Here is a 20,844-nt window from a genome sequence, read left to right as displayed (position 1 = left end):
TAAATACAGTCTCAATCCAACAAATATTGTCTATTGGCCATACCGCACCTTTACCAGAATCCAAGGAAACTTAATGTTAATTATTTGGAAAGTAATATTCGTACTGAGTTAATATTCCAATTCCAAAATAACTGTATTTTCTAAAATTTCCATTAACCTCCGCCAAGAGTACACATCAATCTCCAACAATCTCCGCCGACACCAATATTAAAAAACACAAATGATAAAATTAATCTCCATAAATACCTGCTCCTGTATATGGTAATAGTACATTATGCAACGAGCCTATAATGGTAGTAAATAAGACGCGAGTATGTTTATGAATCATAATTTTCATACGAGCGTCTTAATTACCATTATAGTTAAGTTGACCATATTGATTTTTTCCGGCAATTGGTGAAATGAATTTGCGGGAATGTGCTTTGTGAAAGGCTGGAAGATGACGGTGAATTGATGTTAATTTGTGTTGTTTTTTTTTTTCGACTGAGTTTAATATTGTCTAATCTCGCGTTAGTTGTCTTTCGATTGCATATCCGAGAATAATCGATACTTGCTCTTTCATATTGCTACAATGGTATTTTCTGATTGATGGAACATCTGAACTTTAATGAATAGGTGTACTTTAATGAGGTCCATTAAAGGGCTGCTACCATGTGTATAATTACTACATTTCGGCATGGTCGACCATAAATACTTTTGAGAAACTACTTCACGCCAATGCTACTATACCATCGAACTAACTTAATGTTGGTTATTGAACTTTTTGATAACATGGTGTGAGGGATATTTAGTAAATATTAATTTCCCTCTAACAGTAAACAATAGTGGTCAGTGTTGATAAAGAAAATTAATGTAGATAATGTCTATGTCTTGTCTATGCGGATGACGTGAATATGTTAGGAGAAAATACACAAACGATTAGGGAAAACACGGAAATTTTACTTGAAGCAAGTAGAGCGATCGGTTTGGAAGTAAATCCCGAAAAGACAAAGTATATGATTATGTCTCGTGACCAGAATATTGTACGAAATGGAAATATAAAAATTGGAGATTTATCCTTCGAAGAGGTGGAAAAATTCAAATATCTTGGAGCAACAGTAACAAATATAAATGACAGTCGGGAGGAAATTAAACGCAGAATAAATATGGGAAATGCGTGTTATTATTCGGTTGAGAAGCTCTTATCATCCAGTCTGCTGTCGAAAAATCTGAAAGTTAGAATTTATAAAACAGTTATATTACCGGTTCTTCTGTATGGTTGTGAAACTTGGACTCTCACTCTGAGAGAGGAACATAGGTTCAGGGTGTTTGAGAATAAGGTGCTAAGGAAAATATTTGGGGCTAAGCGGGATGAAGTTACAGGAGAATGGAGAAAGTTACACAACACAGAACTGCACGCATTGTATTCTTCACCTGACATAATTAGGAACATTAAATCCAGACGTTTGAGATGGGCAGGGCATGTAGCACGTATGGGCGAATCCAGAAATGCATATAGAGTGTTAGTTGGGAGACCGGAGGGAAAAAGACCTTTAGGGAGGCCGAGACGTAGATGGGAGGATAATATTAAAATGGATTTGAGGGAGGTGGGATATGATGATAGAGACTGGATTAATCTTGCACAGGATAGGGACCGCTGGCGGGCTTATGTGAGGGCGGCAATGAACCTTCGGGTTCCTTAAAAGCCATTTGTAAGTAAGTAATGTAGATAATGTTGTTAGGTACATCCAAGAGAAGCACGAAAATTCAAAGTGTAGTGTGAACTGTAAAATAACTTAAAGCACAGGTGAAGAGGGTGTTGTATTTTTACATCTTGGCACAATGTACCGCACATAAAACTTATTCATGTACAGATTTTTAGCAAGAATAAATGTCATATTAAATTTCTACAACGTAGGACGAGCAAGGAATTGATGGGAATGAAAAAAACTAAGCATATGAAAGACTTATTCACGTTGCCTACTTGGAAACTGATGTATCATATTGTATTATGACATGACACCAAAATGACTTGTCGTTTAAGAGTCACGTAATATTTTTGAAGTCCACCGCCTTTTATGTAAATTTTCATCAGGAAGAATGAAATTTCCGCAAGCTTTATAGACCTGATATAAATCATGAGATTATAGCATTATTGACATTAAAAGAGCCAATCTCCGACGGAAAATGAAATCTATTATATAAGTTACATATTCCTCACTGCGCAACTTCTATAAAAAATTCAGGAGTGAAAATTCTTAATTGAGTGCACATATTTGAAACATTAATAGGTGCGGTACCGGAAAGACAAAAAGAATGTATTTTATATAACATCTATGATTAGGTGTAAATGCTATTAACTGTAAATATAATCGTGCAATTTACATTACACAAATGGTGTTTGAGTAAAAATCCTTAGTTTAAAGTGCACATCTTAAAATCAGTAACCAATAAAGATAAAAGAAATACAAAGCTCATGCTGTTACTGCATTCTGTACATTATAATTGAAGATCTCCCTGGAATAAGGATGTAACCAACAAAACTATAATTAATGTTTTAGGACAAAGGAATCTGATGTTACATGCTTTTTCCGGGAGGTCTTCAATTATGTGATCAAACTTAAAATATAGCCTACATGTGCCAGCCATATTAAACAAAAAGAGTTGGGGAATAGTAATATGCGTTACAAGAGCGGTATGTTGAAGTTTTCATGTTCGAGGAAAAGTTTGAAAAAGCTTTTTTAATTTCCGAGAATTGAAAGAAAACATACCGCTCGTGTATCGTACATTATTTCGTGCGAAGATCGTTTATTACATACCTGAAAGAGGAATTTCTAATTAGTTGCAATGAAATCTCCATCTTGGTTTCTGTTCAATGACGGCAAATTTGCAAAACAAAAATATCTATCTTCAACATTGTTGCTTTAAAATGTTTTTTGTGTTTACTATACTCTAGCAGGCCGTGATATAAGTCTGTCTTTTTTTCCCCCAGTCTATGATGAGTCTGGAATCTTGTTGATTTTTTCACGGCTTCCTTAATGTTACTTGCATCACGAATACAGTAACTTTAGTGGAGTTGTAGAGTTTACTTAATTTTTGCAAATATTTAAAAACAATAATTAACAGTGCAATTTAGGTGAAATTGCAGTGGTAAGTTTCCAATTTATAATTATTACTATATTGAACGTCTCTAAAAATAATATGTTAAAAGCCTAAAGCAGTAAAATCAATATGTCACTTAAGCGGTAAGAAGAGGGAAATTGTTATGTGTGTTAGGTTGGGAATACTGAATGTGGAATTTTATACTTTCCGCGGATTGGTTTTGTGCGGAAACCAAGCAAATACGCACGATGTCGCACAAAAAAAATTTTACACAATGCCGTGAAGACATTTATAGATTAAAAATCCAGTTTAATGCATAGGTTATGTTATAAAACAATGATTATTGTAGTTTATAAAATATGTATGATTAAACTTAAATCATTTTTTGTCAGTCGTATTAAAAAAATGTTGGTTTGATGTGAAAGAAATCTCCACTTTAAAATGCACATCTTGAAGAATGTACACAACAAATACTTCATATTTGCATTTGTTTTAAAGACAGGCTTAATGTTGTAGAAAAATAGCATTTATAGACCTACAACACAAATGTTTACGTTTAAAACATACTCGCGATCAGGTTGAATGTGGACTGGGGTTACTAAGGGATTTGCTGGGGTGAAATTGTCTGGATCTCCTAAAATATATGGTTCTTTTAGTAGGCCGGATTTAGGTATAGTGCCGCCCCTAGGCAGCGCTAAAATTTGCCGCTCCCCAACTCCCATAAACAGTTTATGAGCAGCTATTATACAGGTCATGTTTAGTTTGAATTAGTTTTAAACGAAATGTTACAATTAAATGTTACTAAAATCAAAATACATGCTTCTTCCTTGGGAATTATGAAGATTTCCTTCGCACTTTCTTCACAGAGAAAGAAACATACGGTGGATGATGTCAGCAAGTCGATCAGACGAAACACATCAGACTCAATGGAAAGAAACATATTCAAACTTATCCATTGTTGAAACAAAATTTATTTGTGAAAGACACGCTGTGGTTTATTTTTAAGTATTGGTTTTATTGGTGGTATAATTATTACGAGTATTTCTTACTTCGATAGAAAGTATAAAGTAAATAGAAAAATAAAATCCAACTCTTTGCGGGATAAACCTTTCATATCGAATTATATAGTGCACGTGCTGGAAAGTGATTAAATAGTATTGTTGACGATATTATTATATTGGAAATGTATAACTGAGAGTTGTAAAGTAGCCATGTTCAATTAGTAGGCTAGCGGTGCCAAAGAGGACGGAAGCTTTGTAGTTTCAATAATTTTAATTATGTCGCGCTGACCATTGTCGTCAAGTCTTTTGAAGGCCGCTCTAATACTCCACGCGGAGTGTATATATAAACCAGAGTTGCAAATTTTAGCAGTGTGTCTTGTTCCATGTTATATTAATATATAGCAGCAACAAACAAGACGTGACAACGTCGTATTTTAATTTTATTATCGGTGCATGCAATAAAGACCTACAAATCTTAAAAGGAATGCCGCTGCCTAATAATTAAACGAGTCTACTATAGTTACTATTCATAGCGATAAAATAATAATAAATACCCATTCAATTTGATTTTCAACAATGCCTTCGTGTTTATATTCGTACAAGCAGTTATATTTAAGTAGTTTCGTATTATAATGAGATACAGTGATACCGCTATTAGAATATAATTATACAGCTGCACACTTTTCTTTTACTCTCGCCGCGACCGCGACAATGCAATAACAAAATATCCGACTTCCACAAGGTGTTCAAGAACAAACTTAAGAAAAGATTTACCAATAAGTGTTTGAAAAACAAATTTCAATGTAAAATAAAAATGAAAAAAAAAAAAACAACAAAGGACGAGAGAGAGAGAGAGAGAGAGAGAGAGAGAGAAAATGCCGCCTCCTTGGAAATTACCGCCCTAGGCAACTGCCTATAATCCTTTCACTGTAAGAAAAATTCTAATGTAAACAATAGCACGTGACTGAAGTGAGGCTTCATTGGCCGCTGTTTGGCGCCATAGATTCTCAGTACGTGTTCCCGCCTACTGTTGTACATTCTGTTTCATGTTAAACATTTCCCGTTACTCGTCAAGTAGGCATAACCTCACTACAATGCATTCATTTGCTTAGGAAACATTTACTTTATAATTACTGTAATTAAAACTCACATATATTAAGTTGTTATATACATTTAAGACTATTTGTTTTCCTCCGCTTTTGAGAGGGTTTCTACATGTTTAGTAACCACACACACCGAGGATGCAGAAGCCATACTTCAGTATCACGTGCTTAGGTGATCAACTACGAGCTCAAGTGACGCCAGCTTGTTACAAGAACAGACTACCTCGGTATTACTGTTGGTATTCATCCGCGTTCATAGTACATAACAAAATATAAAAGTAGCTTTTCTTTTACATATCGTTTTACATAATGAGTGAAGTTATATGTCTCATTGTATTTAACAGCTACAATTCAATTTTTTATTTTCAAATAATACAAGATGATAGTTTCCAAATACGGACTATATTTTCCTGCATTGTGTGAGTGTTTCGAATGTGAGCCAATCACGGGTATGACATTCATGTGCTTGTGTTTACAGTAGGATTTTTCTTACAGCGAAAATAGTTATAGGTTACCTATACTTGTTTGTTTGTTTTTTTTTTTTTTTTTTTGAAAGAAGGGACATGACAGTTAAGCGGCCGAGTTTGGAACTACAGTGCTATGTTGCCAATATGGACTACCACACTGCCAGCTGATGGAAGTTAGCAATTGACGTTAAGATGGCTGACGTTAAAACATTCATTGACAATTGACACGAAGGTAAAAAAAAATACATAAATCGACAGAGAATCAAAGACGAAACGTTCCAATATTAACATTGTGTGCACAATAAATGTCGCCAAGAGAGCTATTAAGCATTCGTCACTTGGGAACGGAAGTTTGGCAACTCAACCGCCGTTACCATAGCAACAGACACACCACGCTATGTGACATTCAGTTGTTTTTCCGATCCCATATTTCAAAAAAACAAGTATAGGCCTAAATCCGGCACTGCTCGTGATATTCATATGAAACAAAAAATTCTGAAGTAGAGAACGTAAATTGAAGGTAGCCTACATAGGCCTACTATAAAGTCAATGACAATAATTAAAGTTCAGGAAAATGTAGAAGATATGCTCAAAAATGAAAAATAAAAAGGAGAAATAATATAATAGCATTGTGAAGATAGAAAAATTATAATTTTGGTTTTAATAACACTGGAAAATAGTACAAATAATAGGAGACGAATTTTAAAAAAAATTGAGTGATACGTCGTTTACATTACAGGTAATTTGCAGATTGAGGAAGGCAGCCATAGACGGGTTCATATTGATTTTTCTCCAGAAGCAATTAATCATTGCTCAAAACGTGTGGTACAGCTGTAGTAATCCCTCAAGCTTCGGGGCGAGTACGTGTGACATTATTCAGCACTTACAGTCCCCCACCCCTCAGGGTGATGCATTAATGAACCTGCGAACTGATCATTAACTCGTGGGTACCGGCCACTATATTACAATTTCGTGCAGTTCTATGTGTGTACGGATGAGTCTTACATCAAATGTCACAAGTAATTACATGATAATCATTACGCAATATAAGAAATTCCAAGAAAATATATAAATTTTCAGTGATTTAAGAAGGTGCAAAACTGCAAATCGGGTACAGAAATTCGGGTCATTAATAAAAGCGGGAAGTATAAAAATAAATAGTTAATGTAACGTAGTTTAATTCTGAAGTACTTAACGTGATATTAATTTCCAAATGAATCAAATTCTCTGTAATAAGTAGGGAACGGAATTTGGAGTAGTAAAAACTAGTATTGGCATCTACACAGCCATTTATTTACAACCCTTTATGCCAAGTCCTCCCCTCCGCAGATCTCTGCACGACAACAGGTGAACGGGACAGTTGTCGCATAAGAACTTCAACATGCAGGTTTGCAGTTCAGAGTAGTGAAGTGCAGGTACAATGCCTAAAGTATCAAAATTCAGGAAACAATTCTCAATGACGCGGCTGCGATTCAAATAAGCCAGGAGCTGCTAAATGATAGAACAATCTAAAAAGAAGTCATGGATATTAAGTCAATTTTTTATATTTACCGGATGCCATTATTTGGTTAGAAAAGTCAGGAGTAGAACTAGTTGAGCAAATAAATATTATGAGGACTATTGTAAATAAACTGAGTGCAGTAGAAGGTGAAGTAGGAAAACGTGTTGGTGAAAAAATGAACATAGTTTGATTAAAAATGATAGGTATAGTATTCTTAATCGGATTTCAGATGTACTAACAAAGACGCGTCCCAATGACGTCATTCAACATGTGAATTTAATTGACGTATCTTGTTTCAAGTACTCTCCAATTGTCTCTGCAGATGTAGAGCGGAGTTTTTCCATGTTAAAAAAATTCCTTCCTTGCAACAGAGCAAAGTTGTATTTTGAAAATTTGGAAATGATATTTACAATTTACAAGGCACAGCAGGAATAATTGTTTTATCAACAAAACATAGCTACCTCCATGCCCCCCAAGTGCCTTCATGGCATGTTACGGGGATACCTTTACCTTTTACCTTTTTACATAGCATTAATTGAAAATGCCATTTCGTTTGGTTCTACATTTTGTTCAACATTTAATGTTACTGTATTAGGCTATGTTGTAAATATTGTAGTATATTGTATATATTGTAAATACTGTAGTATATGTTGTATACATATTATCATATTTCATAATATTGTAAATAAAGGTTTTAATTTAACACGCTCCTGACAGAAAAAACATACATAATCAGAGGCGAGTTCCATACAGAAGACAACTGTCTATCAGCCATCAATGTTTCCACTGACACGCGAGGACGCAGAGATTGATATTTAATTATGTATATTTGTAATGTTGTTTATTGCTGTGTTGTGCGTTGCCAAGAAAAACACATGTAGTTCAAAATGAGATGCAGATTATGTATGTAGACCACTATATGTCATTAAACTATAACATTTGTTTATTCTAAAATACGTTTACAGCACGTTGCGTGTAAGTTTGTATGAAGTGGACTGTACTCGTCCATGCAGCTCGCTTGACAGTCACTGAGCTACGAATATCTATACTACGTTTCACCATTCTTTATAATACTCCAAATCCCTTTCCCTGGTAATAAGTAATGACTATTATTGATCACAATTTCAAACAACTTACTGGTGTCATATTGATGTGCGAATCGTTTTGACAAACAATTGCATTGTTGTCTGTAGACTAGGCCTTATGGAGTGAAGTTAGCAATTATGAAGGAATTAACGAGGAGGATCCGTCTTGTTAAATTGAAATACGGGGAGTATAAAGACAGAAACGAAAATATCAAAATGTATTTCAAATCCCAAACATCCTTACAATTCCAGCCAGTAACAATCACGAACAGCGTAAACGTTTCACGCAATTATAGGGATTCATGAATCTTCTGTCACTTTTTATCAATTTTTTTAACGACACTCTTAGCTGACAGGTTATTGAGCGGAGCTGTACACTGTCCAGCGAAAGAATAAAGTGATGTAAATCTTATGACACCAACAGAGCTATTCGAATGGCAACAAACAAAAAAATCACTGTCTATTTCATTCAGAAGTCTAAACATCACGTGCATGTGTCACATCACTTTGTTCTTTTCTTGGACAGATTAGTTGGAATTAGTGACAGCGAGAAAAGATTACCTAACATTCGCGTTATAGTTGAGAAAATCTTGGGGAAGAAAACGCAACCGAGTGATCATTCCAAGTAGGATTCGAACACAGATTAAAATGCACTCATGGAGCTCGAGCCCTGCTTGCTAAACTTCTAAATTACGGCGATGATTATTTGTTTCTGTATGTAGCTACATGTACATATTATGTACAATTTCAAGTGCAAGATATTTCAGCATTATTTGTTATCAGGATTGTGATGATGACTGGGTTTATATGGCTTAAGGGGAGAGGATGGTAATTTTTAAAACTTTTTTCCTATTTGGTGTAAAATATTAATTTTTTGTATGTAGAGAGCTCATGGCTATAGCAACTCAACCAAATATAAATATTTTGAAAAAATTATTTGGGAGCCAGATTTGAAAAAAAAATGTACCCAATGCAGGATTTTACTAAACTCGATATATCTAAGCCATTTTTAAAGATAAATTCAAACACTATGTTACAATTTATTTGTAAAAGCACGCTCTACAAACTGTCTGTAACAGAATTTTGATATTAGTTGCTACATTTGTAAAATAAACAATTAAAATTTAATAACATTTTTTTTATTTTCTTTCTTGCAAACAGAGAGACTTATTTTTAAAATGAAAATCAATTAGGGAAATTCCGTTACAGAGAAAAGTTTCCTAGTAGTCTAGAGAATGTGTATTCTAAATTTCATTCATATATCTTTAATAGTTAAAAAATTATATCGATTTTTGTCTGGCAATGTAGCAAAAAAATAAAGTTCCAGAAACAGCAATCAAAGGAGGTGTGATTTAATAATCCAGAGCGCAGGAACTTTAAAAATGGCGTCTCAACATCCAATAAGGGCAGAAATACCCACAAAATATTATACAATGTATTCTACACATATCACAGAGTATTTGAAAGAAAAATTTGATTTTGAAAAAAAAAATGAAGTTCCGGAAACAACAAACAAAGAGCGGTGTGATTTAAAAATCAGAGCGCAGAGAGTTTAAAAATGGCGTCTCAACAACCGATAAGGGCACAAATACCCACAAAATATTATACAATGTATTCTACACATATCACAGAGTATTTTAAAGAAAAATTTGATTTTGAAAAAAAAAATGAAGTTCCGGAAACAACAAACAAAGGGCGGTGTGATTTAAAAATCAGAGCGCAGGAAGTTTAAAAATGGCGTCTCAACAACCGATAAGGGCACAAATACCCACAAAATATTATACAATGTATTCTACACATATCACAGAGTATTTTAAAGAAAATTTTGATTTTGAAAAAAAAAATGAAGTTCCGGAAACAACAAACAAAGGGCGGTGTGATTTAAAAATCAGAGCGCAGGAAGTTTAAAAATGGCGTCTCAACAACCGATAAGGGCACAAATACCCACAAAATATTATACAATGTATTCTACACATATCACAGAGTATTTTAAAGAAAAATTTGATTTTGAAAAAAAAATGAAGTTCCGGAAACAACAAACAAAGGGCGGTGTGATTTAAAAATCAGAGCGCAGGAAGTTTAAAAATGGCGTCTCAACAACCGATAAGGGCACAAATACCCACAAAATATTATACAATGTATTCTCCACATATCACAGAGTATTTTAAAGAAAAATTAGATTTTGAAAAAAAAAAAATGAAGTTCCGGAAATAACAAACAAAGGGCGGTGTGATTTAAAAATCAGAGCGCAGGAAGTTTAAAAATGGCGTCTCAACAACCGATAAGAGCACAAATACCCACAAAATATTATACAATGTATTCTACACATATCACAGAGTATTTGAAAGAAAAATTTGATTTTGAAAAAAAAAATGAAGTTCCGGAAACAACAAACAAAGGGCGGTGTGATTTAAAAATCAGAGCGCAGGAAGTTTAAAAATGGCGTCTCAACAACCGATAAGGGCTCAAATACCCACAAAATATTATACAATGTATTCTACACATATCACAGAGTATTTTAAAGAAAAATTTGATTTTGAAAAAAAAAATGAAGTTGCGGAAACAACAAACAAAGGGCGGTGTGATTTAAAAATCAGAGCGCAGGAAGTTTAAAAATGGCGTCTCAACAACCGATAAGGGCTCAAATACCCACAAAATATTATACAATGTATTCTACACATATCACAGAGTATTTTAAAGAAAAATTTGATTTTGAAAAAAAAATGAAGTTGCGGAAACAACAAACAAAGGGCGGTGTGATTTAAAAATCAGAGCGCAGGAAGTTTAAAAATGGCGTCTCAACAATCGATAAGGGCACAAATACCCACAAAACATTATACAATGTATTCTACACATATCACAGAGTATTTTAAGGAAAAAAAATTGTTTTTTGAAAGTTACTCATTTTTCACCAAAAGTACCATCCTCTTCCCTTAAATGCTTACAATGATCAAGATTTACGTTAAGACATGTAACATGCAAGGATCTACAGAAAATACTGACAGGCATCATAGGCAATACATGTACTGTAACATAAATATCACACCAAAAATATATCGTTTTACCACAAACAGTTGTTTCGTATCGTCCACTGATTGGCCATCTTCAGAGCAAATACTTCCACCCTGTCAATAAAAAACAGTTATTAAGCAGATATGTGGAGTGAAACAGTTCGTTGTGTCACGGACCGGCACAGAATTGGCAGAAATTCCTATACGGTCTGTAATAAGCAGTGTGGGGCAATCTCAACAATGCGACCTCAGGAAGTGTAGGAATCATCGGCATACCAGGTTTATTGATCCAAATGCCAAGGCGCTTTATTAAATGTGTGACAGAAAGGTCGCAGGATTTTTAGATTGATGCAACACGCCATAACTGTATGGAAATTAAATTGTTATTACGTTAATATAAATGATCACAAGAAATTTAATAACGTCTCATATGAAATTCTTGAAGATTCCATCTCGTATTTTCGTATTTAACAGTAGCCTACATTTTGTATTTTTTATCACGTGAAATATAAATTAAATGTATAATAATTAAAGTTTTCTTCTCATTATTGGCATACGTGCAAATATACAGTAAATATATGAACTAGTTTATAATAGGCCTAGTAAATAATAAATCATAAAGAATTGAGTGAGGTCATCTAACTCTTCTGGACACATCATCCATTTTTTTCTTTTGATGTCCTACGTCTAATTTGCCATACGCATTATTGTCTTGAAAGTTCACTCCGGAAAATCTTGATCCGTCTGTTTTCAAACTATGTCCCCCTTTTCTTTTTCAGTAACTTTATATATATGAGATATTTCTGTCTTCTACCTTCATTACGACCTACAGTCTGACCCGTTTGGGAAGACATAAAATAAAATGACTATAAAATTTATAGTGGGGGTGCTGTAGAATTCATTTCAGTTCCAATGTAATACTGAAACATAGGAGTTTTGTATCATCATTGTTACCGCATACGAAACAAAAGAAGTTACTCAGCATCGACCGATTAAACAAAATTCTTCTTGAATATATGGGTATTTCCTGACCAAGCAACCTTCCATGTCAGTAGACGAGTGAATACACTTAGGCCCAATTGTATAAAACTCCCTGACTAAAGATCAACTTTGATCGAAGATCGGAAAGTGAACCGAGTTCATACACTTCTTCTATTGTATAAAACTTTCCTGCGATCAAATTACCTTGGTTCAAAATAAATGCAATTCACGTGAAAAGGATTTGGCAACATCGCATAAACAGGTGAAGTATGTGATGCGCGGGCCATGTTGTACAGGTTTGCTCAGTGTTGCCAATATAGCGACTTTAACTCTTTTTCAACGACAATTTCTTTTAAATTTTATATGGATTAAATAGGGATTTAGCGACCTTTTTAGCACCCCATAGTGACAAAATTTAATCTTTCTTTGTTGATAATGAGAAATCTAGTGACTTTCCAATTACTTTTTGGCGACTTCCCGTACACTCTGTTGGAGACACTGGTTTGTTTTGTACATTGTAAATAATGGCGGAAAATAAGAAGAAGGTTGACTGTTCTCCAAATTGTTATCATGTTATGGTGTTTGATACTGCTGAACATAATAAAGCTTTATAAAACGACAATTTTCGTTTAGTAATACAGTTCATTGAAAATTTATTAATGTACTATCATATCCATTAAAAATTAATCGTTGTTATAAACATAATATGATTATATGTTATGTTATTTGATACTGCTGAACACGATAGAGCCTTATAAAATATAAGCATGTTTGTGTATTAAGGCAAGAAATTGAAAAAAAAAAATATAAATGTACCTACGATATCTATTAATATTAATAATAATGGTTATTCTTTTTGCACAATCTGCCACTCGTATATTTCAAACAGAAAAAAAAATAACTGAACTTGGATCATCTAACTTAATCGGAGAAATTTCTTCAGTCAAAGTTGACTTCAGTTTAAGACAAATTAATCTCAGATTAGACTTTATACAACACAAAATTTCAAGTTCAGCTAGAACGAGGATCAATTTAACCTCTGATCTAAGATTAAATGGTTTATACAATCGGCCCTTAATGCAACATATGGGGACGTGAAAATTCGCATGTCTCATATGAATTAAAACGGGCTAGTCCTAAAGTTACTGTTTGATGCGCGGTAAGTTGCTATAATCTGTATGGGCCGTTTATCTTCGCAGAGGACAGTGCGATCAGGACCATACTTGAACATGATGAAAAACTTTTTCGAACGACAACTGCAACAGGAAAACAACATGGGTATCGTGTTCCAACAGGATGGTGCACCACCTCATTGGGCAACAGACGTCCGTGATTATCTGGGTGACGCATTTGGTAACAACTGGTGTGGTCGAGGAGAGCCAATTATGTGGCCTCCAAGTTCCCCAGACCTGACAACACCCTATTTCTTTCTCTGGGGATTCGTGAAGAAAGATGTGTATTTCACAATGTTGGGTACGTTGAGACCTAATTTGAACAAAACTTCCATTCTTCTAGAATGTACAAATTATTTAACAATAAATAGTAACTTTTCTCATTTTATCACGTTTTTACTTTGCCTCCTCAAACGGATCATCCTGTATATAACGTCTTTCATTGCGAGTACTGAGTTTATGGAATTGACTGTGAATGTGCGGGCTTACATAACTTCTTGTAAGGCTCAGGTGACTCATCCGGTACATTAAATTAATCACTCCTAACACTGTTTCTGCTTACGAAAATATGCATTGATATATGAATGCGAAAATATAGTAATAGTTTATAATGAGGCTCATTACAGAGAATTGTACCTTCTCAACACTTTAAAACAGGTTCACTTACGCGGAACAAGGATTTCACTGCTGGCAACTGTCACCGTAACAGTATGGGGACAAGAGGCTGTCCCTTTTGCCTGCTCAGTGATAAAAATGTTAAAAACGGTATATCTTAATGAAAGACGGTGCCGTTTCGACACTGGTGTAGTGTCATCATCAGTGTCTCTCGAACTATTGCCAATTATTATTATTATTATTATTATTATTATTATTATTATTATATACAACCATTTTTAAATTAATCTTTAAAAATGTTAAAAACACTATATCTTGATGCAAGACGGTGCCGTTTCGACACCGGTGTAGTGTCATCATCAGTGTCTCTCGAACTACTGCCAATTATTATTATTATTACTATTATTATTATTATTATTATTATTATTATTATTATTATTATTATTATTATTATTATTATTATATAAATTCACTTTAATTTAAAGCATTTAAAATGTTAAAAACGGTATATCTTAATGAAAGACGGTACCGTTTTGACACCGATGTAGTGTCATCATCAGTGTCTCTCCAACTAAAGTATTATTATTACAATATAAATTCATTTTAAATTAAAACTTTTAAAATGTTAAAAACGGTATATCTTAATGAAAGACGGTACCGTTTTGACACCGATGTAGTGTCACCATCAGTGTCTCTCCAACTACGAGTAAATTATTATTATTACAATATAAATTCATTTTAAATTAAAACTTTTAAAATGTTAGAAACGGTAGGCCTATATCTTAAATGAAAGACGGTGCCGTTTTGACACCGATGTAGTGTCATCATCAGTGTCTCTCCAACTAAATTATTATTATTACAATATAAATTCATTTTAAATTAAAACTTTTAAAATGTTAAAAACGGTAGGCCTATATCTTAAATGAAAGACGGTGCCGTTTTGACACCGATGTAGTGTCATCATCAGTGTCTCTCCAACTAAATTATTATTATTACAATATAAATTCATTTTAAATTAAAACTTTTAAAATGTTAGAAACGGTAGGCCTATATCTTAAATGAAAGACGGTGCCGTTTTGACACCGATGTAGTGTCATCATCAGTGTCTCTCCAACTAAATTATTACTATTACAATATAAATTCATTTTAAATTAAAACTTTTAAAATGTTAGAAACGGTAGGCCTATATCTTAAATGAAAGACGGTGCCGTTTTGACACCGATGTAGTGTCATCATCAGTGTCTCTCCAACTAAATTATTACTATTACAATATAAATTCATTTTAAATTAAAACTTTTAAAATGTTAGAAACGGTAGGCCTATATCTTAAATGAAAGACGGTGCCGTTTTGACACCGATGTAGTGTCATCATCAGTGTCTCTCCAACTAAATTATTATTATTACAATATAAATTCATTTTAAATTAAAACTTTTAAAATGTTAGAAACGGTAGGCCTATATCTTAAATGAAAGACGGTGCCGTTTTGACACCGATGTACTGTCATCATCAGTGTCTCTCCAACTAAATTATTATTATTACAATATAAATTCATTTTAAATTAAAACTTTTAAAATGTTAAAAACGGTATATCTTAATGAAAGACGGTACCGTTTGACACCGATGTAGTGTCATCATCAGTAAGGAGCGGATTCTTATGTAATTAAATATTCTTTTTGCGTGTGATAAAACACAATTAACAAAGTTAAAAATTCCGAACATGAAGTTTCAAATTTAAAACCCGAATTTTATTTCATATAAAAACACATATTTTTACAAAAAAATTATGTAAATACATATTTTCAGGAAATCTATTATAAACACATAAATCTTGGAGTTTTTTTACTAAAATAATTTTTTACAAGAAATTTTAAATATTTTAAAACTAAACCAATTATATCACTCAGAAGTACGTTATCTTTTTTAAGAATTCTTGGTTCCTTCGTGTTTCTAAGCGTTGAGTGGTATATCCATGATCCATTTTCGTAATAGTATCGCCTCAAGTTCTGAGAACTGCTAGGCAGCATATCAATGTTATTATTAGAGAATAAATGAACATGGACACATAATTCGGAATGTTTATTGTTGCTGAAGATGATTTCATTCCACGCTTTGTTTGTGAAACACAACAGATAAGAGCTGGGGTATAAACATTAATTAATTTAAACAAATCTCTCGCCTCTCGCAAGGCAATATATATTATCTTGTTGTGATTCCCTGTTATCGGGCTTCGTCAATCGATATCCTTCAAGATATACTGAAAGATGGTTATCTAAAAACGATTTTGGCTTTCCTATTAGCAAATCTAAGCTTTTTGTGTGACTCCATAAAAAAACTCGAAACATCCAAAAACCTGTTGTCAGAAACAGGGAGGTGCGTGCCGTGAAAATTAAACTAGACTCGCTACCAGGTTTAGAAGTACAAGTACTAAGGGACAAATTCCAGAATGTGTTTGGGAAAAACAGTGGATATAAAAAAAATGTGTAAAATTGCTCAAGTATTGGAGAGTGTGCCTGTAGGTGAAATTGACGGTGTTTGTGTTTGTGACATTCCTCTCTTTAAATATACACGTCTGACGTCCTGTGATGTGGAAAGATCGTTTTCACAGTATAAGTCGTTGTTCAGAGATAATCGGCATGCATTTGTGATGGAGAATTTGGAGATGACCTTTGTTGTTCACTGCAATTCTCGGCCAACTACTAGCACTCAAGTGTGGTTGTTGAGTACTAGTAACATTTTTTTTTTCCAAGCTAAGTAAGGTATTTTTGTCATATTTAAAAAAAAAATATTTCTTTATTTTTAGCAAATATTTTCGTACTTTTTAGCACATAAAAAATAAATATATTTAAATTTTTTAGTACATAAAAATCCGCTCCCTAATCATCAGTGTCTCTCCAACTAAATTATTATTATTACAATATAAATTCATTTTAAATTAAAACTTTTTAAATGTTAAAAACGGTATATCTTAATGAAAGACGGCACCGTTTTGACACCGATGTAGTGTCATCATCAGTGTCTCTCCAACTAAATTATTATTATTACAATATAAATTCATTTTAAATTAAAACTTTTTAAATGTTAAAAACGGTATATCTTAATGAAAGACGGCACCGTTTTGACACCGATGTAGTGTCATCATCAGTGTCTCTCCAACTAAATTATTATTATTACAATATAAATTCATTTTAAATTAAAACTTTTCAAATGTTAAAAACGGTATATTTTAATGAAAGACGGTGCCGTTTTGACACCGATGTAGTGTCATCATCAGTGTCTCTCCAACTAAATTATTATTATTACAATATAAATTCATTTTAAATTAAAACTTTCAAAATGTTAAAAACGGTATATCTTAATGAAAGACGGTGCCGTTTCGACACCGATGTAGTGTCATCATCAGTGTCTCTCCAACTAAATTATTATTATTACAATATAAATTCATTTTAAATTAAAACTTTTTAAATGTTAAAAACGGTATATCTTAATGAAAGACGACACCGTTTTGACACCGATGTAGTGTCATCATCAGTGTCTCTCCAACTAAATTATTATTATTACAATATAAATTCATTTTAAATTAAAACTTTTCAAATGTTAAAAACGGTATATTTTAATGAAAGACGGTGCCGTTTTGACACCGATGTAGTGTCATCATCAGTGTCTCTCCAACTAAATTATTATTATTACAATATAAATTCATTTTAAATTAAAACTTTCAAAATGTTAAAAACGGTATATCTTAATGAAAGACGGTGCCGTTTCGACACCGATGTAGTGTCATCATCAGTGTCTCTCGAACTACTGCCAATTATTATTATTATTATTATTATTATTATTATTATTATTATTATTATTATTATTATTATTATTATTATTATTATTACAAAGTAAATTCATTTGTAAATTAAAACTTTAAAAATGTTAAAAACGGTATATCTTAATGACAGACTGTACCGCTTCGACACCGATGTAGTGTCATCATCAGTGTCTCTCGAACTACTGTCAATTATTATTATTATTATTATTATTATTATTATTATTATTATTATTATTATTATTACAATATAAATCCATTTTAAATTAAAACTTTAAAAATGTTAAAAACGGTATATCTTAATGAAAGATGGTGCCGTTTCGACACCGGTGCTAGTGTCATCATCAGTGTCTCTCGCACTACTGCCAATTATTATTATTATTATTATTATTATTATTATTATTATTATTATTATTATTATTAGGCATCTTGACTGTTCCGAGTTTCGATCTCAAATCCAATATTTTCTTGTCGACGTTTATCTCTTCTACGGTCGTTGAATTCCGAGGAGGATGTGGTGAAACTTGGTTGGAACCAGCTTGCACTGGCTACCCTGATCCTCCCTGATCCGAACGCAAGCAAGTACGTATTGTGTCGCGAACTGGTTGTGGTCGGTGGATATCGGAGACACGTTGCGTAATACGTTGCGATACTGGAGTCTCTCCCTATCTTCCGGCACACTTCTCAGTCTGCATAATATTATATTGTGTCGCGTGACTCATTCTCAGAGCGTGAAGATACGCGTCTGCAAGATCTGAGGACTTTAGTCTCTACTGTGTATACATAAATCGTTTCATGCCAGAAATATTCATCTGCCTGTTCAGTCCTCAATAGGGTTGCCAACTTTTTTTGAAGAAAATACGGGAGACTAAGGAATCAGCAGAATTTCACATAGAAAATATTTATTGGCAAATTATTCAGTTCATTTAAAAATAATAATAAAACAAAAACAAGAACAGCTTTATTCTATTTATTTTGCTGAAACGCTTTATACTTAAGCGTAAGACCTACTTTCCCCTCACCCCAAGATAGTGTCTTGGGAAATGCTACCTCTGTGTGTAATATTGTGTACTCAGCTTCATTTAACTAAGCGTGTGTACTCAGCTTTGTTAAACAGAACTGCTTGTATTGTATTACAAGTATGTTCCGTTGATAACTATGTGAGAGGCACAATTATTCATTGTTCTCGTTTTTTAGAGCATTTACCTCTCGAGACCTGTTAGTTTTCTTTGTTAAGGTAACTACGTTGTAGAATGCTTCGCATGCTGTGTATGAAGTGCTGTTAACACAGAGACGAAAAGTGGTGAGGATGATTTACATGTACAGAAATTAATGAAATGCAGATCTCAATAACCATAGGATTAACTGCAGACTTTTTAGTACAGGTCTTCATCAAATATGAATGTCACTATAGGTCTCGAATGTGTAACATCTACGTTTGACCTCATATTGAACCAGTTCATACCAGATTACAGTCTATATGCATTCGGATAATCTCAGCATTTACGGTATTTACTGCAAAGAATGAAAATATGTATCAGTGAAGCTTTCAGGGTGGATATCATATTACATTCACCTCAACTCTAATTGTCACTACCCATATTATTAGAATTATTAGAATTTTAAGTTTATTTGCCGCAGTTCTTTGCTTAGAAGTCTTCTAACTTTAGTCGAGACTATACATATTGAACAGTAAACGTTTCAAATAAATGTAGAAGCGTATATTTTCCTACCTAAACATAATTTATCCTTCCTCGAAACTCACTGCTTCTGCCGAAATACATATACCGCGTCCAATTCCAAAACTATCTAAATCCATTTTTTTTAATTGAGATAATGGCGGTTTCGTCATCTACCTAAATGTCTCTAGCAATTTTCTAATGAATGTTGTGCCTAAATTCCCACTTTCCTTCAATAAATAAGCTTCAAATATGACGAACACTGCAAAAAATTAGGAAAAAAGTTATCAGTTTTTGGCGTTTCCTGAAAATTGTTAAGAATGGATGTAGACGTTTCGTTTACGTGAACTAAAGACGGTAACATCTGTGATCATTTAAATTAATTTTAGTCCAATAAGATTAATTTCATAGGTAAATATGATACAGAGCGTTCAACTCTGCTCCCGGAAGAGAACACGCGCATCAGATATTCTTGCATGGTCAGCGTGGACTGCGTCATTACCGATCCACAACTTCCCGCGAATTTTTAAACCAAAACAAAAAACGGAGTATACAGCGTGAACTGTAAGTACTGTCATTAATTTCAGGGGGTTATTCCTTGAGATATTTCAGACAAGAAAGTTTAATACAATTTTGCTCGTTTACTTCCTTTTCGAGATAAAAATTGTTTTATATGACATATTTCATAGCGTCTTTTAAGAACGTCATTGATTTAATGTCCAATATGCTCAGTGAATTTAAATTATTTCATTATAATTTATTATCATAATACACTGCTCTCGTAAACTGACCGAGCGTATTGGGAATTAAAACAATGGCTTTCCCAGAACACACTATGAAACTTTTCATATAAAACAGTCTTTATCTCTAAAAGAAATAAAAACGAGTAAAATTGTATAAAACCTTTTTGTTTGAAATATCTCAAAGAATAACTCTCCGAAATTAATGATATTACAGTACTTACGGTCCATTCCCACACTATAGACGAAATTAGAGACCCTTTAACAAATGAAATTGCAAGCATTACGGGAAATTTTGCGTATGAATAACAATTTCATCTAAAGATGTCGGGAATCTGCGAATGCAGGCGGACACCACTTTGAACACGCGGGTGATTACTGATCGATAATATCGCTGTTATAGGCTACATGCTATTCAAGCATGTCTGATACGCGTGTTCTCGGTCGGGAATTGAGCTGAACGCTTTGTATTTTGCGTTGTTTGAAAACGTAGTAATAACATTAATATTATATGTCTAAATCATTTTTCAATGTGGAAAATGTCAATAAAAATATCTTCGGTCTCTCTAGTTACTGACTACATTGTATTGAGT

At 33.3% G+C, this 20,844-nt stretch overlaps 1 protein-coding gene across 2 annotated transcripts in view; it reads right to left on the bottom strand.

The window, feature by feature from the left end:
- Nucleotides 1-20,844, bottom strand: part of LOC138714716 (putative sodium-coupled neutral amino acid transporter 11) — a 59,388-nt gene that overhangs the window by 36,740 nt on the left and 1,804 nt on the right. The window contains exon 2 of one of the 2 annotated variants that reach the window (XM_069846791.1): nt 11,304-11,363. The exons of the other annotated variant lie outside the window; for it this stretch is intronic. Coding sequence (XP_069702892.1) covers nt 11,304-11,363 — 60 coding nt within the window. The remainder of the gene's footprint in view (nt 1-11,303; nt 11,364-20,844) is intronic. 2 annotated transcript variants of the gene reach the window in all.

Source organism: Periplaneta americana, chromosome 15 (genome assembly GCF_040183065.1).
Source record: "Periplaneta americana isolate PAMFEO1 chromosome 15, P.americana_PAMFEO1_priV1, whole genome shotgun sequence".
Classification (NCBI taxonomy): Eukaryota; Metazoa; Arthropoda; class Insecta; order Blattodea; family Blattidae; genus Periplaneta; species Periplaneta americana.
This window is presented reverse-complemented; position numbering and strand designations above follow the sequence as displayed.